The 26,419-nt window shown below is 44.3% G+C and overlaps 1 protein-coding gene and 1 long non-coding RNA gene across 3 annotated transcripts in view; both read left to right on the forward strand.

Moving 5' to 3' along the window:
- The first annotated feature begins 2,264 nt into the window (after positions 1-2,264).
- Positions 2,265-6,520, forward strand: LOC112546190 (transmembrane protein 247-like). Of its 2 annotated transcripts, none has more exons than XM_025185852.2 (4): positions 2,265-2,422; positions 3,121-3,351; positions 3,856-4,191; positions 6,034-6,520. In XM_025185852.2, exons 1-4 carry the CDS (start codon positions 2,375-2,377, stop codon positions 6,241-6,243), a joined length of 825 nt encoding a protein of 274 aa, XP_025041637.1. In that variant the 5' UTR covers positions 2,265-2,374; the 3' UTR covers positions 6,244-6,520. The 2 variants fall into 2 exon arrangements, with proteins under 2 accessions (XP_025041637.1, XP_075781526.1); XM_075925411.1 differs by having other exon boundaries at positions 2,329-2,462.
- An 18,268-nt stretch (positions 6,521-24,788) lies between these two features.
- The window catches only part of LOC106732187 (uncharacterized), a 57,948-nt gene continuing 56,317 nt past the window's right edge, over positions 24,789-26,419 (forward strand). Inside the window, exon 1 of the long non-coding RNA XR_012902964.1 lies at positions 24,789-25,055. This is a non-coding gene — a long non-coding RNA (uncharacterized LOC106732187). The remainder of the gene's footprint in view (positions 25,056-26,419) is intronic.

Consider the following 26,419-nt stretch of genomic DNA (forward strand, 5'->3'; position numbering starts at 1 on the left):
TCATTGCCCTGCCCCCACACTGTAGCCTGGTGGTAGAGTTGCCTTACCACCTAGGGAAGCACGTGGCCCTTTTTCCCAATGGGCAGGGCCATGGATGTACTCCTGCCAGGTGATGCAGCTATGCATTGCTCCAGACTTGGGGTTATGCATAAGAGTCACTACTAGGCCCTCATTTACCCCTGTTCTGACTTAGCATCCATAATTACCCCTTATTCCAGTTAATTTACACCAAATCATGCCTCTTGGGACCCTTCATGCATGCTTACACTCCTTCATTACCAATGCCCTCTCTGAATTTGGCTTTTAGCATGGACCCCTGAGCAAGGTGCACAAGGCTACCTAGAGAAAACATGTTCAATTCATTTGCTACAAGAGTCTTTGTAATCAAACTGAAACCACAAAAACCTCCAAAGAGCAGCGAAAGCAGCTCCTCTGAGCATTACACACCATGGTGTGCACTTGCTACTGTGGAGAAAAGACTCTAGCAAAGAAGGCAATGAAAGAAAACATCATCCTGAAGTCAATAATTTCAGAGAAATGACAGCAGCACCGAGTGTAAATGTCTGCTAACTGCTAACCTCACTTTTTCAGGCAAACTGACAGCAGGCTTGGAGAGAGAAGGAAAGAAAGCAAACCAAAAGAGATCAATCGATGAAGGAAACAGTAGCCTCCACCTTTGGGTTTAGCTTCTTTTCCAGTTTTGAATTTGGAAGCATATATATATATATATATATATATATATATATATATATATATATATATATATATATATATATATATAAAATAAAAGGTGCTGAGCACTTTCCAGGTCCCTCTGAAACCTTGGGGAGTTGACATGGTTCAGCACCTCACTTGCTTTGATCACAGAAGTTTGTGGGGGTTGCAATTTGGCAAGGAGCTGGTGAAAGGTTTATTACATTGCATAACCGCAATGTCTATTGAGCAAACACATCCTATGCCTTCTCTCTGCCAATACCATTCCGCAAAAACATATATGTATTATAAAACTGACTTCTCCCCAGTTCACCATAGCACTTGGTCCTTTCATAACCCTTCCATTAGGTTTATAGGAAGATCTTTTCAGGAGGACATCTTGAGAATCTGAGTAAACGTACCACAATTCTGTTGTGAGGCATCACTATTTCTGCAGTGGCCATAGGATGCAATAAACTTCACTGCAAAAAGCATAAGAGAGGACTCATATTTCCACTCCAGCTTTGCAATAGTGCTGAAAGAGGAGGGGTGCTGCTGCACCCCCTGGCTTGCAGTAGTGATACAAACACCTAACACATGGCTTCCATTGGCAGAACCCCTGATATGAAAATTATTCCAGGGAACCCCTGTACCATTGACTTAGAAGGCAAACCTGCATAACTTTCTGCACATCCCTAATTCTCCACTTGCACAAATACCTCGCACCAGTCCACCTACCAAAATAATAAGATCTTCAAAAAAAGCTCTTAAAAATTCATATTCAGTGCTAATGATGGGATTCTGTGCACTCATCTATCAGGTTGGGTGCCCCAGGCCTGGGATGTGAAAATCCAAACTGACACTACACTGGATAAATGATGTAGTAGGGGTGATGTCAATAATTCAATAAACCTGTCTCACTAATAGCTTCTGCAATCCTGCTCTCCACACATTACCTACAATGGGACACACCCACATTGCCTTGTCGTAGATGACTACACAAATTACAGGGCTCTCAAGAATCAAGCCCACCGTTTAGTTACATGACATGTAAGTGACAAATTCCATGCTGATAGGTGCCTTATAAACTCTAATAATACATAGGCCAACTTTGGAGCCTCATATTTCCTTCACTCATGCCCCAGACCAAACAGAACACAGTATCTGTTTTATCTAAAGTACTTCTAAGACCCCTGGCACCATAGTAGCTAAGTACCTTACACTCTTTTAAATGCCCACATGATGCCTGTGAAGTACACTCATCCCTATTTTGTAGATGGGAAACAAAGGCATGGAGAGATTAAATGACTTGTGCATGGTTACAGAGGCAAGTCTGTGGCAGAGCAGAGATTGAATCTGAACTTCCTAAGATCTAGGCTGCTGCCCTAACCATTGGATCTTTTCTTTTTCTCCAGCACTAATGATTTACATCAGTGATAATAGTGAGGATGCGGGAGGACAGCTAAAGTGACAGTTCAGACTCTTAGCAACAGAGATCATGTAATGTGTTGTGGCAACAGAGTGATTATGATGTCAGCAGAGTGTGGCATTTTATGACATCACCGTGGCAGTTTGGAAAAGTAGCTGGGTCTGGGTTTGAATGGTGTGGGTCTGCCAGAGCAGCTGGTGTTGAATTGTCTGCATGGGGGACTTGTGAAGGTGGCTGCTGCATGTGTCTCTAATGTCTAGTTTAGGCTCCACCACCACTTTTCTGCCTGAATCAGTTATGGTAATTCTTCACTTTTCCTTATCTTCTTCATCAGCTTTAGGTAACAACATAGCTCAGGAGCATTAGAGAAAGAGTTTTGTTTCCTGTCTAAATCTAAATCTAAATCTAAATCTTCCTTTAAAGATGAGTGCTGTGGCTCATGCCTCCTTCATAAAACATCTAACTACATACTGTGTAGCTCAGGATAAGAAACTGGTTGCACTCTTATTTCAAATGAGTCTGTTGAAAGGATGCTTTCCACCCTGATTAGTAGGTTTTGCAAGTACTGCTCTGTGTTGAGGGCACTGAGGGGCTGCTCCAATCTGTGGCATCTGCACAAGGGAGTTTACTTCCAGAAAAGAGACACTATTCTCCCCAGAGTCCTAGGGAGTCTGTTGGTTATGCTATGCCAGACCGTAAAATGATGCCGCATACCTTCTTGGTTGGTAGAGAAGAGGATGGTGTCATATTTCATCTCATCCTTGCATACACTTTTGGGCCAGATATTTAAAGATTAAAGATGCACATAGGTGCAGGGTAGGGTTTTCAGAATTTCCTCAGTGCCTAATGTCCAGTGGTTCTAATGGGAGTTAGGCACCCGACTTCTGAAAATCGTACTAGGCACCTATCTGCATTTGCAGGTGCTTAAATACCTTTCAATATCTGCCCCTTAGCTTTTTAGGGCTCACCTGCTAATGATTTTCCCTAATCCGTGCTAGGACACATCCAGGGATACCTTGTCATCATCAGATGTTTCCCATGTTGAGACAGAGTCTCTACATGTTAAAGACCAAGAGACACAAGCCGATTTGGAGCGGCTCAGCCTGGAGGGGTCGGAGTATTCAAACCAAGCTTGTACCGCATTAAAGGAGATGCAGACAGGGTTTGAACTTACTGTGCAGATAGCTCAGTATAAAGACAACAAGCAGCAGCAGCAGCATGAGAAAATGGTAAGTGGTAGTGAAAATTCTGCCAGAGGTAAGATCATGGTATGCAATAGGAGATATCATCCAGCCAGGGAGCACAGCCCCTTAAGGAGAGTGGGCACAAGGGACATCTGATGTACCTCTCTCACAAAGCAGCTGCTTGGAAGGACGCAGCAGATTAATGTTAAACTGACAAGAAATGAAGCATTTTGATTGGGTTCAATGAACCAAAATATTCTGACCCGATCTGACCTCAATAATATAGTTCATTTAGATTTTCCTGTAGAAAAAAAAATGCAGAAATTTAATTTTCTGTTGAAAAAAAAATCCTCAGAAAATTCTCAAGCAGCTCTATGAAACACTCTTTTCAAAGGGAACTGGTAGATATTATATGATTAGTGAGCCAGAATGTGAATCTTTCGTTGCCCAAAGTTTTAGGTACATGAGGTCAAATCTGACCCTCAGAGCCTGATTAGGTCTCTTATATCAGCTGAAATATAACTTATATCTTCTCCCAATTTGCACCAGGATGCTTCCAGAGGAACCCCAACATCATCGTACATCCCAGATGATATGACAGAGGGCCTGGATGGCAAGAGCCAATCAGTCCATGTGGAGAACAGGACAAAGAGAGAAGGTGACACTTTGCAGCCAGAAAGATTCACCAGCATGGGTGAGATCAGCAATCTGGAGGAGCTGGCACAACCAGACAACAGGCCCATCACAGCTGCTGACCTCGAGCTGGAGAAGATGAGGTGGGATTCTGCACTGATGAGGCTGAAACACAAACATGAAGACAATGAAAAGCAGCGGCAGCATGAAAAGACTATGGAGGAGATAAATCAGCAAGCAACATCCAGATCAGTAAGTGGGAATGGGAAAAAAGCATGACAGGGAGGGAAGCTATTTTCACACTTCCATAAAGCCTCACTGATTTGAGTATTCGAGAACACTTTCATCCAGCTTCTAAATTATGCTTCAGAATGTGATCCCTATAGCTCAGCCTTTTGCTCACAGAGAAGTCAAGATACTGCCTCCCATATAAACAGTCCTCTAAGACTGTGATAAAATTAAAATGAGTTATTACAGTACTTCTAACATGGAAATTAAGTTTACCAGGAAAAGTTCAATGGGCTTAAGAAAAACATAGAAGGAATGTTTTCCAAATGATGAATACAGCAGAGTAATGGATCTGACTGAGGTTTTTCTGATTATCTCAGGGCCCTCTTTCCATGCAGATGATCAGGGCAGCTGACCTGGGTGCCAGATTCTGAAGGGCACCAAATGACCCTCAGGGGCACGTTGCATGGTTTGGCTGTTGTTTAGTGTTTGGGTTTACTCAGCCACTGGGTAGGAAAACAATGAGGACCTGCCTCATTGAACAGGTCACAGAGGACTTATTGCTAGAACAGTTTCTGAGTGAGTTCCTGATATACGGTTAGATGACCAAGCCACAAGGATATCATAACAGCCAACTGTGAAAGCAGCTAGATATATAATAACCAAGCCTCGAAAAATATAGAGGATGGGCCAAAATTTGCTATTATTTGTTCACACAAATAGCCCTGTTGAAATCACATAGTCAAGGGGTTGTAGGATTTAGTCTATGGTTACCAGGTGTCCAGTCTAAAGGAGATAATTTCTGACAGAGGCAGAAAGATTTAGCAGATGTGCCACTTACAAGTCTCAGCTGTGTGGGTTTTCTTGTCACTGTTGCTGTGTCTGGGGCTATTTCTCCTCTCACTTTCAAGAGCTGGTTACTGGTGCAAGGAATAGGAACTGACAGCCTGCTACTTGTGTGTTATGTCTGGTAAGATGGGTGTAAATACCTTTAGCATTTCTTGAAGGCTTTGTGCTGCTAGTTAGCACAAGGTATGTAGAACTGTCTGCATTTTTATTTGTACTGCAGTAGAGCTTAGGAGCCACAGTCAGGATTGAGGACCCCACTTGTTAAGGTGCTATACAAACTCAGGCCATTATCTAGACTGTGGAGAAAAGCAACGCTGCGGCGGGCCATCTTCTGGTGTTTGATTTAGCAGGTCTAGTAAAGTCCTGCTAAATCAAACACTGAGGGTGTCCCTGTTAACACCGGAACTCCTACTCCTCATAAAGAATGAGGGAAGCCAACAGGAGTGTTTCTGCCATTGACCTCCCTCTGTGAGGTCAGCACCAAAGATCAACTTAAGGAACGTCAACTCCAGCTATGTTTTTTACGTAGTTGGAATTGCATACCATAAGCCAACCTTTGGCTGTAGTGCACACCTGGCCTCAGAGATTTTAAAATTACCTGTAACATCGTCTTTGTGTATAGTTTGGAAACAAATACTGTAGGAGGAATGTGATCTCATTTACACTGTTGTTAAACTACAGTAACACAAATGGACTTACCAGTGTAAATGAAATCAGAATCAGGCCCAGTGTATAGTGCCACCCTTCCAGGCTCAATCAAAGAAGGAAACCGCCAATTTCTTTATTAACATAAGGCCTAACAATTCCCATATACAAGTTATATAAGTAGGTATTTGGAGATGATTGAGCTTTTAGTTACTGAAAGATTAATATGTGACTATGAGCTCATTCAGAGCATGGACTAGACTGGCAGTAACATACAGTGCAGACTGAGCATGCTGAGCAGGAGCATGTGAACCAAATAGTTTGTACAATGTGATCTTGCAATGTCATGCATCTCTCTTCCTTTTTCCACAGTTTGGCCAAGGACTCCATGACCTACTCCGGCCCCAAAACCAGTACACCTTGTTCCTATACTGTTTTATCTTTATACACCTCATTTACACAGTGAGGGAGCTAGCCTTCTATTTTGTTATAAAGCACTACCTGTTCTGCTTTGCCATTGTGCTCTGTTTCATTTTCAAGAAGATTTTCCAGGATTACAAAAATAAGAAAAAATGTTGCTAAAGCAACTGCACATTTCCTACAGTGGAAACCGATGCTGATCTGCTCCTACTTTTTTCCAACATTTTGTGTTACCCATCTCTATTATCTCACTAGCACTTGGCCTAGTATTTTCACTGTCATTGTATACACAAAGCTCTAACGTACGCAAGTTTAACTTGCGCCTTTTGAAGACTGAAGCTGAATATCATCAATCAATTACATAGTCTACCATTAACATATTCAGCATAATTCTGTCACATTCACCTACACTAATAAAGGTACATGTCATAGAAATTGCTTTGGAATGTGTTCTTGTCTATTTATTCTCACTTCTGTAGTAGAAGATAGCAGCTTGCTTATGGACCTTATGTGATACACAGAGGGCCCAGGAGAGCTAGCTAAAGTTACTCAGAGTATACTGCAAGAAATGGGACATCCAATCCCCAAAACTGGTGATTATTCCTATTATTCATAGTCACCAATCCAGCACAAAACCGCCTTATGGGTCAATCAGAAGTCCAAATCATGCAGTTGCTTTAAAATATCCAGGATATTCTGAGCTATCCTTTCTTATGGCTTGAAGCTTTCCCCAGGAGCATCCAAGCACATAGGAGACAAACAGTGTCCAAAGGGAGAGCACAATAGTCTTTTGACGTAACCACATGGTAATTATACATCAGGTAATTAACATAAGGTAATTTATCCCCTAAGGCGTTTATCACCGTGATTAAAGAGGTATCTTAATAATGGCATTTTCTCACCTAAGATTCATCTAAATGTTAACATTAGCTTTTGATCTTTAAATCAGTAGTTATAGTGATAGACAGGAAATGTCTGTTTACATGGTTAGCATCTATAAAATATAAATATTACCTCTAATTTCTAACAATACAGGCTTGCATTTCAAAATTCTAGCTTAAGTAGCATTGAATAGCCTTAATTACCATTCATATACTTTTTTTCACATGCCTCTACAGCAGAGGTTGGCAGTAAAAAGGCAGTGGTTCACCAGGGTTAACCCCCTGTGGGCGGCCGCTTTATTTGCCTCTGCCTCCGCAGGTACGGGTCACTGCAGCTCCCATTATCTATGATCGCCAGTCCCGGCCAATGGGAGGTGTGGAAAGCCAAGCAGACTGGGGCACCACTTTCTGCCACTCCCATTGGCCAGTAATGGGATCCATGGACAATGGGAGCTGCAATTACCTGTACCTGCAGAGGTGCAGATAATTATAGTAGCAGCCATGAGTCCTACTTGGCACAAGTTTTATTCCAGTGATATAACTGGGTGGCAGCAGTAATCTGTATGTCCACATTTCAATTAGATTATATGACACCTTGTCTTATTGAGGGGGTGTGGAAAGAGGCCCATGTGGTTATTTACTCTTGGGCTACATCTACTTTGGCAGCTTCTTCTGGAAGAACTCTTTTGCGGAAGAGTTCTTGTGCAAAAACTCTTCCAGAAGAGAGCGTCTACACTGGCATGTGCTTTTGCGCAAGAGATGTGCTTTTGCGCAAGAGCATCCATGCCAGTGTAGATGCTCTCTTCCACAAGAAAGCTCTGATGGCCATTTTAACCATAGGGGCTCCTTGCGCAAGAAATTCACGTTGCCTGTCTACACTGACCTCTTCTGAAAGAGCTCTTGTGCAAGAGGGCTTATTCCTCGTGGGGAGAGGAATAACTCTTCCGGAAGAAGCCCTGTTTTACAACGCTATACTGTAAATTTACTTCTGGAAGAACGCTCGTGCAGTATAGACAGCCAGGAAGTTTTTGCGGAAGAACAGCTGTTCTTCTGGAAGAAGCTGCCAGTGTAGATGTAGCCTTGGTGTTTTCTCAATGAGAGGGTTTACTTGCTCCTAGCGCAGATATGACACATTCCTTAGTTCCACACTCTTTCTTTTAAGAATGGGTGGCTTATTTTCACTAACAAGTTCTCACATTTGTTGCAGTCAAGGTCTGGTGACTACTAAGGTCATTATAAATGCAGCACTTTTAAGGGAAGGTTTAGGAAATAATGCTTCTGACCTTTCTCTTGGGTCTTGTCAGAATTCAGCTCTGTCCCTTTTACACTACTTTTACCATGCAGCATAAGGGCCCTCCCACCATGTGTGGACAGATGAGAAGTTGTTTACCATATGAAAGGTTTGGTGAGGAGCTAGTATAATCACATCCACACACTCTCAATGTTAGAATTGGAGCATTACTTAGCCACATGTCCCTCTAAGCTTTATTGTATGTATTTAAATCATCCTAATATTTGTGTCCTTGTTCCTGCAAGGTCTGCATATGTGACATTGAATTGTTTCCTCATCATATACACAATGAGCATTTTTTGATATCTCAAGCCCAACACTTAACATGCTGGATAGAATGATACTCTGGGTGTGTCTAGACTACATGCCTCCTTCGACGGAGGCATGTAGATTAGCCAGATCGGAAGAGGGAAATGAAGCCGCGATTAAAATAATCGCGGCTTCATTTAAATTTAAATGGCTGCCCCGATCTGCCGATCAGCTGTTTGTCGGCAGATCGGGGGAGTCTGGACGCGATGCCCCGACAAAGAAGCCTTTCTTCATCGACACAGGTAAGCCTCGTGAAACCAGGCTTACCTGTGTCGATGAAGAAAGGCTTCTTTGTCGGGGCATCGCGTCCAGACTCCCCCGATCTGCCGACAAACAGCTGATCGGCAGATCGGGGCAGCCATTTAAATTTAAATGAAGCCGCGATTATTTTAATCGCGGCTTCATTTCCCTCTTCCGATCTGGCTAATCTACATGCCTCCGTCGAAGGAGGCATGTAGTCTAGACACACCCTCTGTGTGTATTCAAATGGCATTCTGTTTATAGAACCCATGCTATGCATGACTCCTAGAACAAGTCCTTTGAACCGTGTCCATTGACATAAGTGTATCTCAGAGTCTGACCCAGGTCTAGTTACTGGATAAATGCAGACCCATCAAAGAATGAGTTCAGATCTCCAAAGTCAACCCACAACCAGATCTATAGCTCTACGTTTCCAAAATATTGGGAGATTGCAAGTAGGATCCTCTAGCTTGCATGTCTGCAGAGATCAGCAGTAAATTCAATGATCCATGGCATGACCTTCCCGAGAGGAGGCTTGACAAGGTAAATAAGCTGAGGTTGTCTGCCACTGATACAACCCACACTTGTGAGTTCAGGTAACCAGTCCAAATAAAATATGAGCCAAAGGATTCCTTGCAGCTAGATTTCCTCCTCTCCAAAACAAGAGACGTGGAGATATTCATCTGGCATACTTTGTGGTTCCTGTGTAATGCAGCAATTAACCATAGTGAGTTCACCCACACTATATCTGGAAGCATGGGGAGGCTGCCGATTAAGACACCTGTTCTGGTTGTCAAATGCCATCTTTCATGTTAGCCAGAAAAAGCCATATTTTCTACACTGCAATTCTAGTTTACAGCTGTAATTGAGATTTTTGCAGCAAGTCAAGCAGCTGGGATATCACTTTTGTAAAAACCTTTTATATCCCAGATATGCAGATATTTCTATTAGTATCAGCAGGAGACGCTTACATCAAGTCCACCAGATGACCAGTACAGACTCTCCCCTCTGGAATCCTGTAACACCACATCAGTGTTTCCAGTGTGAACTTCCATCCTAACAGGTGTCTGCATGTCTGAGATAGCTTAGGAGTTGGTCAGAAGTTTGTACACATGTTTAAAAGAGCTTGGATTGACAGAGGAATTTGAATGGCTACTGACTGTTAAACTGTGTTATTAAGACAGCAGTAAAGAGATTACAAATTATGAATGCAAATATTAATGTAAACATGTTACAAGTTTAACTGCCTATCTTCAATAACCTGGCATGATGGTGACTAAAAGGTCCATGGAGCTGAAGCGGGGAAAACGAGGATTTTAATGGGACCTGTCCATAGATATTTCACGCAACATGAGAGACTGAAGGTGCATCTACACTGCACCATTTTTCCGGCATAACTGCTGTTATGCTGGAAAATCAATACTAGCGTCCATACTGCAATTGTGTTATTTTGAAAGAAAATCAAAATAACGGATGGCTTTTTCTGACGCTGGTAATCCTGATTCCACAAGGAATAAGGCCTCTTCAGAAAAAGCTTTTTCGGAAGAGGGTGTTTGTGGATGCTCCACTGCTGCTATATCAAAATAGCTCCTCACCGGGGCCATTCTAAAGTTATCCCTCCTCAGTGCCTCCTGGAGCGCTAAATCGAGGTAATGCATCCACATTACAAGAGCCTGCCTCAGGCTAATTTTGAGGCTTCCCTGTAGTGTGGATGCTCTATTTCGAAATAAGCTTTTCCAGGTGATATCTTCTGGAATAGATTATTCTGAAAGAAGCTTGCAGTGAAGATGTACCCTAAGTACTTAAGAGGAGAGGTAGCACAACAATCAAAGGATCTTGGCAACAAAGCTAAGTTACTGTAGCAACAGTGAGATGATGACTATGGAATCATGAGATCAGTGAAATGGTGTCCACAGTTAATTAGGTTTGGGTCTGAACTTTCTGTAGGTGTGTGATGGGGTGTACCAGCCCTGGACTGGGGAAGCTTGGCATAACCAGGATCACCTGGTTGAAGAAGTCCCGCCCCTGCAGCCCTGCTGGGTATGATCGGACTTCAGCCCAAGTGTAAAGGCCTGGAGAGAGGCTCAGTCTGGGCTGGCTGCTGAAGAGGAAGAAGGCACTGCCAGAGCTTCTGCAGATGAACCGCCAGAGGGACTGGACCTGGAGACCAGCCTGCGAGACACCAGTGCCGTGGCAGAGGATCTGGAGGAAGGACCCTGGAAGGAGTCCAGTGGAGAATGGTAGGAAGTAGCCTAGGGTGGGAGATTGTATACCGTGGAGCTCGGCGTGTTGCAGTGGGATTCCGTGCTGAGCAAGCAGTGGATTGCATGCATCACTGCTAATAGGGCCTTGGGCTGGGACCCAGTGGAGTAGGGAGGACCTGGGTCCCCCTACCACCTCCTCAATCCCCAACCCATGGGGCCGGCACCCGCTTATTATTGACTCCAGCTACTAGGCCACACTGCCCCAGTGAGAGGGATGTTTATTATTGACGTCAGCAGTTAGACTGTATGGCCCCAATGAAAGGACCATGTGTTTAGGACAGGAGAGGAAGAGGAATTGCTGAATGCGTGGGATTGGGGTATGATTTCAAAAGCCCTAGAGCCTCAACTACTCCCCCAGGGGTAGGGGAGGGGGAGAGATGAGTGTACCACCCCGTGACAATGTGGAAGAGTGGGATCCTTGTGAAATGCAAACAGTTGTTTGAGAAACCAACATAATAAAATTGTTTTTTTTTCTCTGTGCCTAAATCTTGTGTGGTAAGAACTATATTCACTCTGAAGTTTTCCTTCAGAGGCTTTATTGTGTAAGCTAGCTGAAGCTTCGAATGACTGTCATAAATGTGCTTTTGGGTGCAATAATAGACATCAATGGGGGAGAGTTCAGTAAATGGGAAGATTTGGGGCAGCCAAGCAAGAGTCCAGTGTGACCAGCTGGTACTGAGTAGGAACAGATGCAGCTAAAAATAGAGTTCCCCAGGCTGACCTACCACAAGAATGGCAGCATAAGAAAATGAAACAGATGTCACCAGGACCCATTCAGAGAGGAAAGTGAAGGTGACAGTGGCTCTAGTGTGCCCATTACTACTTCGTGTCAGAACGCTGCCAGGCAATAGCAATATGTGAGCAAACCTGGGTGAAGAGTAATAAGGCGTTCTACTGGAAGAAAAGCTCTCAGAAAAGATCTGAGGAGTAAAGCACAAGCCACACTGATCCTGTCCTACTGTCAATAAGAGACACTAGCAATGCCTAATGAATTTTGGCTATTCAAATGAGAGTTGCAGTAATGTTTGTTTTGTGTTTGTGCAACACCAAGGACAATGGGGACCTGCTTTATGACTATGGCTCCTAGGCACTACTGAAATGCAAGTACATAATATCATATAACATGATTTATTAGCATGTATTATAATTTCACATATATACCATGGTAGCACCTAAAGGTCACAACCAGCTCCAGCACCATTGTGCTAGGGACCAGACAAACACAATTAACATTGCTGAAGGTGGGTTGAACTGGTGATGCTATACAGTGGCACCAACATAAAGAACTGGGATGTACTGAGCAGAGGAGTTTGTGACTGGGATCATCAAGGACATAAGCATGCAATAGGTCTCAGGGGGGTAGCCGTGTTAGTCTGTAACCAAAAAAACTTAAAAAATAGCAATGGTCCTGTAGCACCTTAGAAACTAACACAAATATATAAATAGTATTATAAGCTTTTGTGGGCACAACCCATTTCTTTAGATGACAAATACTATGGAGCAAGGGGCACAGATTTTGAAACATAAAGCAGAAAAAAGCGGGCTAAGGGAAGAGAAAGAAAGAAACCCTATAAATTAAAATATCCATGCTAAATGAGGCTGATAGAGTGGGCTGTAAGTACCTAAAACTTAGCCTTTGTCATTTGGGTATTGAATATAATGACCCATCCAGTTCATGTCTTTGTTAAAGTGGTGCAAGATCGTATAAAATTTGCATATACAGGCAAACTCTCTCTCTCTAATTGATTTCTGAAGTTGTTTTGTAAGAGAATAGCCACTTTTAAATCCATTAATAAGTGCCCTGGCAAGTTAAAATGTTCCCCAACAGGTTTCTGTGTGTTACTAATTTGAATACCTGATTTGTGTCCATTAATCCTTTGTTGTAGAGACTGTCCAGTCTGGCCAATATACATGGTAGAGGGGCATTGCTGGCACTTGATGACATAGATCACATTAGTGGATGTGCAGTTGTATGTGCAGATGAGCAGATGAGCCTCTGATGTGGTAGCTTATGTGGTTAGGTCCTGTGATGATGTCACCTGGGTAGATGTGTGGATAGTTGGCACTGGGGTGGGTTCCTGGGTAAGTATAATGGAGGTGTGATGTGTAGTTGCTGGAAATAATTTGTTTCAAGTTAGGGGGTTGTCTGTAGGCAAGGATTGGTCTGTCCCCCAAGGCCTGTGAGAGTGAGGGGTCATTTTCCAGGATAGGTTCTAGATTATTAATGATGTGCTGGAGGGGTTAAGTTGGGGGCTGTCGATGATGACTAGTGGTGTTTTGTTATTTGGTTTGTTGAGCCTGTCTTGAAAAGCTGATGGCTTGTCTGGCTCTGTCAATCTGTTGTTGTTTTTTCACTTCTCTGGGTGGGTATTTCAGTTTTAAGAATGCCTGATAGAGATCCAGTAGGTGTTTTGACTTTGACTGTAGGATTGGAACAAATCCAGTTGTATCTGAGGGCCTAGCTGTAAACAATGTGCCCTGGATGGGACGTAGAGGCATGTAGGTAAATATAACGGGTCGGTAGGTTTTTGGTATAAGGTGGTGGAAATGTGGCCATCATTTAATTGTATTGTAGTGTTAAGGAAGTAGAGCTCTTGTGTGGACTGGTGCAGGCTGAGGTTGATGGTGGGGTGAAAATTGTTGAAATCCCTATGGAATTCTTCAAGAGTATACAGGATCATTGGGGTATGTCTAGACTACATGCCTCTGCCGACAGAGGCATGTAGATTAGGCTACCCGACATAGTCAGTGAAGTGGGGATTTAAATAATCCCTGCTTCATTAATATAAAAATGGTCACTGTGCTGTGCCGGATCAGCTGATTGTTGGCACAGCATGCGAGTCAAGACGCGGATCTGATGGCAGGGGAAGCCTTTGCCAACTGATCCTGTAAACCTCGTTTCATGAGGCATAAGGGATCCATCGGCAAAGGCTTCTCCTGCCGACAGATCCACATCTCGACTCATGCGCTGTGCTGACAATCAGCTGATCCGGCACAGCGCGGTGGCCATTTTTATTTTAACAAAGCGGGGATTATTTAAACCTCTGCTTCATTGACTATGTTGGGTAGCCTAATCTACATGCCTCTGTCATGCCTCTTGTTGTTTTTAAGCATGCAATGTCACACACAGTTTTCTCCTACAGCTTGAGGAGGAGCTCAAGGGCCTTTGCCTGTCTACTATCAGTATGCATTGTTCCTGAATTGCTTCTTACCAATTATGAGGGAACTGAGCTCTTTCATTATGACGCATCTTTTGTTCTGCATCACTTTGTGGTAAACTACTTCTTTAAACACCTTCCTGTATCATTCACATGCTTTTCTTTGTGCGCTTTCAGTTTGTTCAGATGGGGGAAACTGGTCCTCCAAGAATTTTGAGTATCTTGTACACAATGGCCAAACGGAAGAAATGGAAGAAAAGGGTTGTTAGAGGATACAGGTACTAATCACTGTGCGTCTCCATTATTTTATCTCTCTTAGGGTATGTCTAGACTACATGGCTCTGTCGCCAGAGCCATGTAGATTAGTTTACTAGACATACCCAAATGAAGCCGCGATTTAAATAATCGCTGCTTCATTTAAATTAAAATGGCTGCCGTGCTGTGCCGATCAGCTGTTTGTCAGCTCAGCGCTGTAGTCTGGATGCTCCACAGTCGACATCAAAGGTATTTGTCGACCTCCCCGGTATGCCTCGTGGGATGAGGTTTACCGGGGAGGTTGACAAATGCCTTTGATGTAGACTGTGGAGCGTCCAGACTACAGCGCTGAGCCGACAAACAGCTGATCGGCACAGCGTGGCAGCCATTTTCATTTAAATGAAGTGGCGATTATTTAAATCGCGGCTTCATTTGTGTATGTCTAGTAAACTAATCTACATGGCTCTGGCGACATAGCCATGTAGTCTAGAGACACCCCTGGAGTGCTGCTGGCCAGAGTTAAACATATGTACATAGAGTGCTCTGTGCATGGCAACTAAAAGTAAGGCACAGTAAGCCAAGCCCAAAGCTACACTTCCCCCTTCTGTGCTTCAAGTGTGAACATTTATCATGTGCAAGGCCAGTTCTACCAAGAAGTATTCTGGAAATATTGTCTCCTTAGAAGCCTGCATGACACAAGTTTTAGTTTTACATTCCAGCATTGCCAACTCTAAATATTCAAAAATCATGACTGTGGTCCCCAAAATAATAAAGTTTAAAAGTAATTTGGGTTTCTTTGGGTAAATTGGGTTTCTTTTTCTTTGCTGTTTAGTTTCTGAGCCACTGAGGTACTTTCAGGCCACCTTTTCAAGCTTTTATCCACAATGATGAGGGATAAAAACATAGTTCTCTTAAAAAAAAGGAAGGAAAGCTGAGATTCTCCTGTAATGACTTCCTCCAAAACCTGGGGCTTTAAGTAAAACATCAAATATCTTGAGGAGTGCTATAATATTACAGGAATTGGCAACACTACACCGAACATTATACACATCAGGCCTGCTCCTACTTGATACTCCCTGTCTGATCAGCTTTTGTCCTGTGCTGCTGCATGAATAATGACGCTTTGAATTGTTCCCAGCGTGCTGCACACATACCTAACAACAGCAGTACCCAACACAATGGCTACTCCTAGGGGAATTCTGCACCATAGTGCAATGCAGAATTTTTCAGAAACTAATGTTTTGCTCACAGAATTTCCTTTTTTTTCCCCTCACAGAAATGGGCTGAAAAAAAAGGGGGGGGGGAGGGGGAGGAGGGAGCCACTAGGAGCTGTTAACAAATAGAAGACAAGGCTGGGGGTGGGAGGCAGTGAACTGGAGGGCTCGCACCGTGCCCTTAAAGAAGGAGGAGGTGTCATGCTGGAAATTGCATGAAAGCTCAGGACCTAGCATCAGGTTGTTTCTCCCTCTGGATCCCTGGGCTCTGGGAAAGTGGGGTCTGTGAGTGACTTGGGCAGGAGGGCTCTGAGGGTAGGGGATGAAAGTGTCTGGGCTACATCCCCTCCCCCAATCTGTGCTACACTACAAGCATGTATCATGTGCAAGGCCAGTTCTCCCAAGAATAATTTTGAAAAAATCATCTTCGGAGACCAATATTCACTCGAGCTTGACTTGAAGATCCAGTGAGATTTTTAAACATTGTGGTGAACCCAGACCAAACTTCAAGTGATCTATGGGCCTGCAGCTGGACTCTGCAGAGCAGGGGTTGTGAGTTTCCGAGCTGAGGGATCCCTATGATTGACCTCTGTGGGGAGGGAGACTGAGTGGCTGGGCTGCAGGTGGTTGTCTCTGGGCTCTGGGGTGGGGCGGAGGGAAGAGGGGAGGTCCAGCAATTGGCCTCTGGCAGCAGAGAGCAGAGAAACAGGAACTGTGTTGTCCTTAGAGTTTCTTTAATTCTTTACTCCTGGGCTGTGTCTAGACTGGCATGATTTTCCGGAAATGCTTTTAACGGAAAAGGTTTCCGTTAAAAGCATTTTCGGAAAAGAGCATCTAGATTGGCACGGACGCTTTTCCACAAAAGCACTTTTTGCGGAAAAGCGTCCATGGCCAATCTAGACGCGCTTTTCCGCAAAAAAGCCCCGATCGCCATTTTCGCAATCGGGGCATTTTTGCAGAAAACAAATCTCAGCTGTCTACACTGGCCCTTTTGAGCAAAAGCTTTGCGCAAAAGGGACATTTCCCCAAACGGGAGCAGCATAGTATTTCCGCAAAAAGCACTGATTTCTTACAGTAGGAAGTCAGTGTTTTTGCGGAAATTCAAGCGGCCAGTGTAGACAGCTGGCAAGTTTTTCCGGAAAAGTGGCTGATTTTCCGGAAAAACTGGCCAGTCTAGACACAGCCCTGGGGAAATGTGTGTGTGCATCTGCATACTTGCTGACAGGTATTTTGCAATAAATTAACAAAAATAATTGAAACTATTATTTGACAAATACAATTTGCAGATTTTTGCAGAATTTTAAAATATTGTATGCAGAAATTTTAAGTTTAAAGGGCAGACATTTATGGTTTGAGTGAAGCCACAGGAAATGTGGTGGTTTCACACTATGGCCTGATCTGTTCTAGACCAAGCAGGTTGGTTTAAGTTATGCCATACAGCTATACAAAATGTGTAGCTGGATTCGGCTCACCTTAAGACAAGCCACCACAGTATCCACACTGTGGGAGGCAGACGGGAGCACATGATCCCACTGGCTTCCCTTAGTCCTTGCAGAACGAACGCCCTCAGCATTCAACTTACAGAACTAAATTAGACCCACTATACCAAACACCAGATCAACCTCTGGAGGATCAATCTTTTCTCTACTGTAGAAATGCACTATTTTAGCATAAACTAGGCAGAATTTTACAGCTATGTTTCATTCCAAAGCAAAACTCCACTGTTGCAAAATAGCACATACAAAGACAATGAGGCCTGGTCTACACTAGGATTTTAGATCGACTTTAGCCGCATAAGGTCAATTTTCTAAGTGATGCATCCACACTACCAAGCCTATCACATTGAACTGAAGGGCTGTGGAAGTCGATTTCTGTACTCCTGTTTTTCACGAGGAGTAATGCTATTCCTGACCTTTACATAGTCGAATTTACGCTAGCGTACATGCAGCGCTGCTGGAAAGTCGATGCTATTGGCCTCTGGGAGGCCTCCTGCAGCTTCCTGCTTCGACTGCTCTGGCCAGAACTTGCATCTCTACTGCTTTCCAGCTGAGCTCCAAAAGCCCCAGGAACAATAGAAGGGCCTGTCCTGTGTGGCCAGCATTGGGGGACCATTGGTGAGCAAGCAGTACACTATGTCACGTGTGCAGATGGGATCAAGATGTGCAGGACTTTGAGGACTTCTGTGCCCCTGAGAACTGGAGCCTATGGGAGCAGAAGAGCACCTGCATGGAGGACCCAGGAGATCAAGGTATGGTGGGGATGAAGCCATCCTCAATGAGCTCCGAGCCAGCAGGAGGAATGCTGCGATATACGGCAGAATTGCAAGTTGCATGGGAACTAAAGGATATTCCAGGGGTGTGCAGCACTGCTGAGTCAAGATTAAGGAGCTAAGCAAATTTTAGCACAAGGTGAAGGAGGAGAGTCAATAGTCTGGGGCAGCATCTCACGTGTTGTTTCTATGACCAGCTAAATGCCATTTTGGGGGGTGCTCTGGCCAACATCTCCAGTGTGGTCATAAAGTCAAGCCAAGACACACTTGGTGTCAGCCTAGAGGACACTGTAGTGGTAGAGGGGCAGGCGGAGAAAGAGAAAGAGGAGGAGGAGGATAGTAGCCAGCTGCTGATCCCCAAGAGCCAGGAGCTGGTCATGTCACTGCAGCCAGTACCTTCTCCCAGGATATTTCCTAGTCTAGCACAGGCACTTCTGGTGAGTTCATAACCTTTATCTAACTACAAGCGGGTTAAGGCAGTGGGGTGTCAGGTGCAGTGTGCTCTCTTCCTACAGCATGTTTATGTATCTGCAGATGGAGCAGGAGTCTTATCTGCACAGCTCCATGAAACTCTTACATAGGAACTCATTGATCCTTCTCACAAGGCTTTTGGGAAGGCCTGGGAAAGTAGCACTGTCCCAGAAAGCCACCTGTTCTTGCCTCTCTGGTCATCTGTTTGCACTCTACTGCTCTGTTTTCAGGTGACCAACCCTCAGGCCTGCCCTTCGCATTTTTTTTTAAATTTGAAGGTCCTCTTCCTTTGGCTTGTGACTTGTGGTGTGTTCTCAGCGCATATTTCCAGCTGACCATGCCTGCTCCATGCAGTAGGAGATAATCTGCTTGGCTGCCCCGCTCATGCATCCCTGATGGAGACAGAGGAGAGCGGAGAGAGAGTGAGAGGCAGGATGGGGAGAAGAGAAAGAGAGATTCGGAGCAGAGAGAGAGAGTGAGACACAGGACGAGGAGGAGGAGGACAAGAGAAAGGAAGAATGAGAGGCAGGAGGGGGAGAAGAGAAAGAAAGAGACGGAGAGAGAGGCAGAAGGCGGAGGAGAGCTGAGAGAGAGAGAGGGAGGCAGTAGGAAGAGAAGAGAGAGAGAGAGATGGAGCGAGAGACTGGAGGCTTAGGAGAGAAGACCGATGTGGAGGAGAGACCTGGAAAGCCCGTCTTATGATGGGCTAATTGGCTAGTCATATATATAATAGCCCAATGTCTGTGACTCTGCAACGCTGTAGCATTACGAGTTGTCTCTAGGGGGCGCTGTTGCCTCCTGCTGTGGGGCTCGGCAAGGAGGGCGGGGCGGTGACGTTCACGGCCAGGAGGCGGGGCCTGGAGCCTCTGTCACACCTCACGTCTCTGCCCCGCCCCCTTTCCTTCCCGTCATGCTGCTTGGCTGACTTCTGTGCCGCTCAGCCGGACCGCCACGGGGGAGCAAGCGGCGCAAGCGGCCATTTGGGCCCCACGCTCCCCATGCAGCACTCGCTCTCTGCTCTCCTCTGTCTCTGTTGGGGATGCACTCTCGTCCAGGCCTCACCCCCTGGGCGTGTACGTCACCGCCCCACCCTCCTTGCCGAGCATCTCGGCGGGAGGCAAAGAGTGGCGGGGCGGTGACGTACATGCCCAGGGGGTGGGGCCTGGATGAGAGTGCATCCCCGACAGAGACAGAGGAGAGCAGAGAGAGAGTGAGAGGCAGGAGGGGGAGAAGAGAAAGAAAGAGATGGAAAGAGAGGCAGAAGGCGGAGGAGAGCTGAGAGAGAGAGGGGAAGGCAGTAGGAGGAGAGAGGGAGAGAGAGAGAGAGAGAGAGATGGAGCAAGAGACCGGAGGCTCAGGAGAGAAGACTGATGTGGAGGAGAGATCTGAAAACCCCATCTTATGATGGGCTAATTGGCTAGTTACATAAGAACTAGGGATCACCAAATGACATTAATAGGTAACAGGCTTAAAACAAACAAAAGGAAGATTTTCTTCATACAGCACACAGTCAACCTGCGGAACTCTTTGCCAGAGGAGGTTGTGAAGACCAGGACTTTAACAGGGTTCAAGAAAGAAGTAGGTAAATGGAGATTAGGTACATCAATAGCTATTAGCCAGGATGAGTAGGAATGTGTCTGTAGCCTCTGTCAGAGGTTGGGAATGGGTGACAGGACAGGGATTACTTGCAGATTCCCTGTTGTGTTCCCTCCCTCTGAGGCATCTGGTATTGGCCACTATCGGAAGACAGGATACTGGGCTAGATGGACCTTTGGTCTGACCCAGTATAGCCATTCTTATGTTCTTATGATAACGATAGGGATGTTATAATCTGCCAGGTTCCAGCTTCCAGTACAAACAATGCTAGGGGCAAACAGCCAAAAGCACACTCCGACTGCACCTGCTCAGCCTGCTATTGAACCACTCTTTGATGCTATCAAGGCTCCCAGTGTATGGCTGCATGAGCCATGGCATTAAGGGGTAGGCAGAGTCTCCAAGGATCACAATGGGCATTTCTACTTCCACGGTGACCTTCTGGTGCAGGAAGAAAATTCCCGCTTGCAGCTTCTTGAACAGACCAGTTTTTTGAAAGATTCACATCATAAATCTTTCCGGACCAGCCAGTGATAATGTCCATGATGATCCACAAGTGCCTGCAGAACCATGGAGAAACAACCCTTGTGGTTAATGTACTTGGAGGTTAGATGGTCTGGGGCCAGAATTGGAATATATGTGCCATCGCTCCACAGCAGTTTGGGAAGCCCATCCTTGCAAAGCCATCCACCATTCCATTCACGTTGCCCAGAGTCACAGTCTTTTGGAGCAGGATGTGATTGAGGGCCCTGCACACTTCCATCAGCATGAGTCTAACAGTTGATTTTTCTACTCCAAAGTGATGTGACTGAATGAAAGCGGTCTGGAGTAGCCAGCTTCTACCGTGTAGTCACCACATGCTTCTCCATGGTCAGGGGATCTCTCACTCGTGTGTCCTTGTGCCACAGGGTGGATGCAAGAGCATCCCACCATGACTTTCTTCATCCAAAAGTTCTGCAGCCACTGCTTGTCATCCTGTGCTTGCATGACAATGTGATCCCATTGCTCAGTGCTTGTTTTCTGAATCCAAAAACAGTGTACCACTGTGGTCAGCATGGATGCCACAAGAAATCTAGTGTTGTACATATGCTTCATGGACTCCTTATTGTCACTTTGCTGATTCAGGAATAGCTCTACTGCCATTTGTGACGTATTAGTGAGACCTATCATCATCTTGTTCAACGGCTGGGGATCAATTCCTGCAGACAGGGGAGGCAGAGAGTGCAGCGCCAAAGCTGTTTAAACATGGCGCCAAATGCAGATGGAAGCACTGGGGTTCATAGTATCACAGAATCATCAGGTTGGAAGAGATATCAGGAGGTCATCGAGTCCAACCCCCTTCTAAAAGCAGGGCCAATCCCAATTAAAATCATCCCAGCCAGGACTTATTCAAACTGGGATTTAAAAACATCCAGGGATGGCAATTCTACCACCTCCCTAGATAATCTATTCCAATGCTTCATCACTCTCCTAGTGAAATAGCTTTTCCTAATATCCAACCTAGACCTACCCCATAGTAACCTGAGACCATTGCTCCTCGTTCTGTCACCTGTCACCACTGAGAGCAGCCTCTCTCCATCCTCTTTGGAACCCTCCTTCTGGTAGTTGAAAGCTGCTATCAAATCCCCCCTCACTGTTCTCTTCTGTAGATTAAATAAGCCCAAATCCCTCAACCTCTCCTAAGTCAAGTGCTTCAGCTCCCTAATCATTTTTGGTGCCCTCCACTGGACTTCCTTCAATGTCCACATCCTTTCTGTAATGAGGATCCCAGAATCAGATGCAATACTCCAGATGTGGCCTTACCAATGTCAAATAAAGGGGAATAATCACTTCCCTAGTTCTGCTGGCAATGCTTCTATTAATGCACCCCAATATGCTATTAGCCTTCTTGGCTACAAGGGCACACTGTTGACTTATATCCAGCTTTTTGTCCATTGTAAACCCCAGGTCCTTTTTTGATGAATTGCTGCGTAGCCAGTCAGGCCCCAGCCTGTTACAGTGCTTGGGATTCTTTTGTCCAAAGTTCAGGACTCTGCACTTGTCCTTGTTGAAACTCATCAGATTTCTTTTGGCCCAATCCTCCAATTTGTCTAGGTCACTCTGGGCCCTATCCCTACCCTCCAACGTATCTATCTCTCCCCCAGCTTAGTGTCTTCCGTGAACTTGCTGAGGGGCAATCCATCCCCTCATCCAGATCATTAATAAAGATGTTGAACAAAACCAGCCCCAGACCTGACCCCTTGGACACTCGGCTTGATACTGACCACCAATCAGACATTGAATCATTGATCACTACCCGTTGAGCCCCACAATCTAGCCAGCTTTCTATCCACCTTACACTTCATTTATCCAATTCATACTTCTTTTAACTTGCTTGCAAGAATACTGTGAGGGACCGTATCAAAAGCTTTGCTAAACTCAAGGTATATCACATCCACTGACTTCTCTATATCAACAGAGCCAGTTAGCTCGTCATAGAAGCTAATCAGGTTGGTGAGGCATAACTTGCCCTTGGTGAATCCATGTAGACTATTTGGCTACGTCTATACTGGTCCCTTTTCCGAAAGGGGCATGTTAATTTCACAGGTCGTAATAGGGAAATCCGCGGGGGATTTAAATATCCCCCGCGGCATTTAAATAAAAATGTCCGCCGCTTTTTTCCGGCTTTTAGAAAAGCCGGAAAAGAGCGTCTACACTGGCCCCGATCCTCTGGAAAAAAAGCCCTTTTCCGGAGGATCTTATTCAAAGTAGGAATAAGATCCTCCGGAAAAGGGCTTTTTTTCCGGAGGATCGGGGCCAGTGTAGACGCTCTTTTCCGGCTTTTCTAAAAGCCGGAAAAAAGCGGCGGACATTTTTATTTAAATGCCGCGGGGGATATTTAAATCCCCCGCGGATTTCCCTATTACGATAGCTGAAATTAACATGCCCCTTCCGGAAAAGGGGCCAGTGTAGACGAGCCCTTTCTGATCACATTCTCCTCTTCCAAGTGCTTCAAAATGGATTCCTTGAGGATACCCTCCATGATTTTTCCGGGGACTGAGGTAAGGCTGACTGGTCTGTAGTTCCTTGGACTGTCCTTCTTCCCTTTTTTAAAAATGGGCACTACATTTACCTTTTTCCAATTATCCGGGATCTCTCCCTATCTCCCTATCTCCATGAGTTTTCAAAGATAATAGCCAAAGGATTTCATCCTTAACAACAAAATAAATTAAGAGAATGAGACACTGAAACAAAGTTTTAAAATCCTTTAGTAGGAAAGGCAACTTGTTCTAAAAAAAAACCCACACTGGAGATACGAAGATAGGTTTGTGCCATATATTGTTTTAATTAGTGAAATGCACATATTGTTACCAGCTGGAAGCAAAACCTTAGATCTGAACAATCCTCTCAATTTGGGAAGCTTGGATCTGGTGGCTGTCCCCTACTTCTACACTGTACTAAAATTCCAGACTAAGCTTCAGCTGAAATGCTAGGAAAATTTTGATTCTGATATAAATCTAAATTTTGAAGCTCAGGGGTGAGACTATGGGTATGTTTACACAGCAGTGGTTTGGAATAATGTCCGTTATTCCGAAATAACTATGCGAGCATCTACACAGCTAGTCTGTTTATTTCAAAATCATTTTTAAATAACAGGCGGTTTATTTCAGCATTTGTAAACCTCATTCCACGAGGAATAATGACTCTTCGGAAATAGTTATCTCGGAATAGCAGTACTGTGGATGCTCCACTGCTGCTATTTCAAAATAGCTCCTCCCCCAGGCCATTCAAAGTAATAACTCCCCAGTGACTCCTGGGGCTCTAAATGGAGGTAGAACATCCGCATTAGAGAAGCCTGACTCAGACTAATTTCCAGGCTTCTCTGTAGTGCAGATGCACTATTTAGAAATGAGCTATTTCAGAGAATTTCTTCCAGAATAGCTTATTCCAAAATAATCATGCAGTGTAGACCGAGCCTATATGTGCTATTTTTAAAATCTGTAGTAGGAATCTAGGCAGAAGGGAAATAGGGTAGGTTGTTGTTATTATTTACAATTTAGTTATTATTCAAGGCAGAAGTTTCATAGTAAACCAGAGCACAAATTAAGTGTCTAGCCTATTTGTGGATTAAAACGTGAGGGTGACTGCATGTGTGGATGTGAGGGATCTTATGTCTTCCTGGCTTTCTGCTGCAGAATGAATCCCAGCTGCTTGATCTCTTCAACCCTGGCAATCTGTTTACATAAGGTTTAATTCTGAAGTCACTCTATGCAAGGGAATGGTCTGGAAAGTTTTTTTTAATTATTACTAATTAAAGCTGAGCTGTTTCAAGCTCAAATTTACAAGGAGTTTGCCTGAGCTCTCTCCACTGGCACAGAGCATCCCATCCCCCTAAGCTACATGTTGAATTTAAGATGAACTGTTGTGCCTACAAGGTTTTCTGCAAAGCCCAGTCAATGTGATCCCATGTTGCAATCTTAATTCCAGTGGAATAAATTTTTTTCGGGGAGTGCCAGGATAAGTAAGTGAAAGGCAGGCTAAGAACAAAAGTGAAACCTCTCCATTATGTTTGTCCCAGTTGGGTGAAATAAAAAAGGCAAACAATGAGCATTAACAGTGGAAAGGAAATCTTCTTTAGATAATGTAAATTTATTATACAAGAATTTTAAAAAACCACATAGGATGTTAATCTGACAGTATCTTCTCAAGTAGTTTCACTTTCTTGCTAGTCAGTTCCATGGGCTTGAAAAGCCATCAGGCTTCTGCCAGACTTAGCTATACCTCAGCAAGATCATGTGTAATTCTCTGACCCAGTGAATATCTCAGAGGTCTGCATCATTTGATAATAGCATCATATATCTGACAAAGAGCTCCACCCCTTACCAGTGATCAGCAGCAGCTTTTAGGGGAAGATAGAAGAGAGGCAACTGGGCATGTAAACTGGATGTAGAATAACAGCTGAAAGGAGGTTGCTGCCTGTCTTTGTTAGAGGAAAGAAGGGGAGACTTGCTACTACCTCTGTCTTGGGAGGCTTCAACAAGCTGATGAGGTAGGTAGTCTGATCCCCTATGCATGGGAGGGCAAGGGGAGAAAGAGGGAAAACACTTAGCTTAGTAGCCTGGCGCATATTTATTGAATATATCACTCTTTATCCTAACTGTAGGTGCAGCTTCTGTTTGCTCTGGGGTGTTGTATATTTTAGCATCACCCTTACCTCCTATACCCCTTAGATTAAATGATCTGCAGGAGTAATAGGGCATGGGGAACTATTTGCCTGCCTTTATTTGTGGGGTGTGTGTGACACTTGATTGTCTTTAATTTTAGGCTGAGTAATAGCATCTGGGCTGCTGATCTCTTTGTGTGCACAACAGATGTGGAGGGCTGGTGAGAGAGCAACAAAATAAAGATACAAATATTCTGCTCTTCTTGTTCTTACTTGCTATTTTAGCAAGCAGCCTGTGCTTTCAGACATATAGCAGGGAATAATCACTTGCAATTTTTCTGCTTAAATGCAGGGAGTACTAAAGCTATTGCTCTTATTAGTCCCGTGCACTGCAGTGTCTCAGTTGGATGTTTTCTTTCTGTCACCTGTTTAATAGTTCAAATGTCAGTACTGATGTCCTTAGCACATGTATGTGGATGTAATATTGTTGGTTGACTGTACAGGAACTTTACCATGCTCCAAGTGTACTGAATGGAAGAAGAGTTTTTAAACTATTTGGATTTATAAAAAATCATTAAATATAGTTGTGTTGCAGAATAATGGTTCTAGATCCCACCTTCTAGCCTAAATATCTGATTCCATTATGACTTGTGGTTCACATAATGTAACTGAAGCTACAGGAGTTTCTCTTGATTTACATCCATATAACTGAGAATAGAATTTGCCTGGTAGCGAGTCTCTCAGGGTACATCTAAACAGCAACATTATTTCAAAACAACTAGCATTATTTTGAAACAACTTAGTCCGTGTCTACACAGTGGGCAGTTATTTTGAAATAATGTCAAGCTGGAAGACTTCTTACTCTGACTCCTGTAACCCTCATTGTATGAGAAGTAAGGGAAATCGGAGGAAGAGTGCTCTTCCCAATTTCCAATAAGCTATTTCAAAATAAGCTATGCGGTTGACGTAGATCAATTTGCATAGCTTATTTCAAGTTAAGCTCTGCTGTGTAGACACACCTTCACTGTCTTTAAATGGACATTCAGGGCCTTGCTACTAGAAACATTAGGGCCTGGGGCTGCAAACACTTACACATGTGAGTGGTGAGCCTACCAGTGGACTTAGCCTCACAGTGAAGATGTCCCTCCATTTAAAGCCAGAGATATCCAAGTCTTTTCTCCAGTTAGAGTGAGTGTGTGTGTGCGTGTGTGCGTTAATCATAAATAATTTGTAAATGAATTGAAGTTCAT

The sequence above is a fragment of the Pelodiscus sinensis genome, chromosome 3 (genome assembly GCF_049634645.1).
Source record: "Pelodiscus sinensis isolate JC-2024 chromosome 3, ASM4963464v1, whole genome shotgun sequence".
NCBI lineage: Eukaryota > Metazoa > Chordata > Testudines > Trionychidae > Pelodiscus > Pelodiscus sinensis.

Coding starts and splice junctions, on each gene's coding strand:
- LOC112546190 (XM_025185852.2), top strand. CDS start 2,375: ATGTCTAGTTTAGGCTCCACCACCACTTTTCTGCCTGAATCAGTTATG. Junction 2,423..3,120: donor TTCTGCCTGAATCAGTTATG/GTAATTCTTCAC, acceptor AATCCGTGCTAG/GACACATCCAGGGATACCTT. Junction 3,352..3,855: donor AGCAGCAGCATGAGAAAATG/GTAAGTGGTAGT, acceptor AATTTGCACCAG/GATGCTTCCAGAGGAACCCC.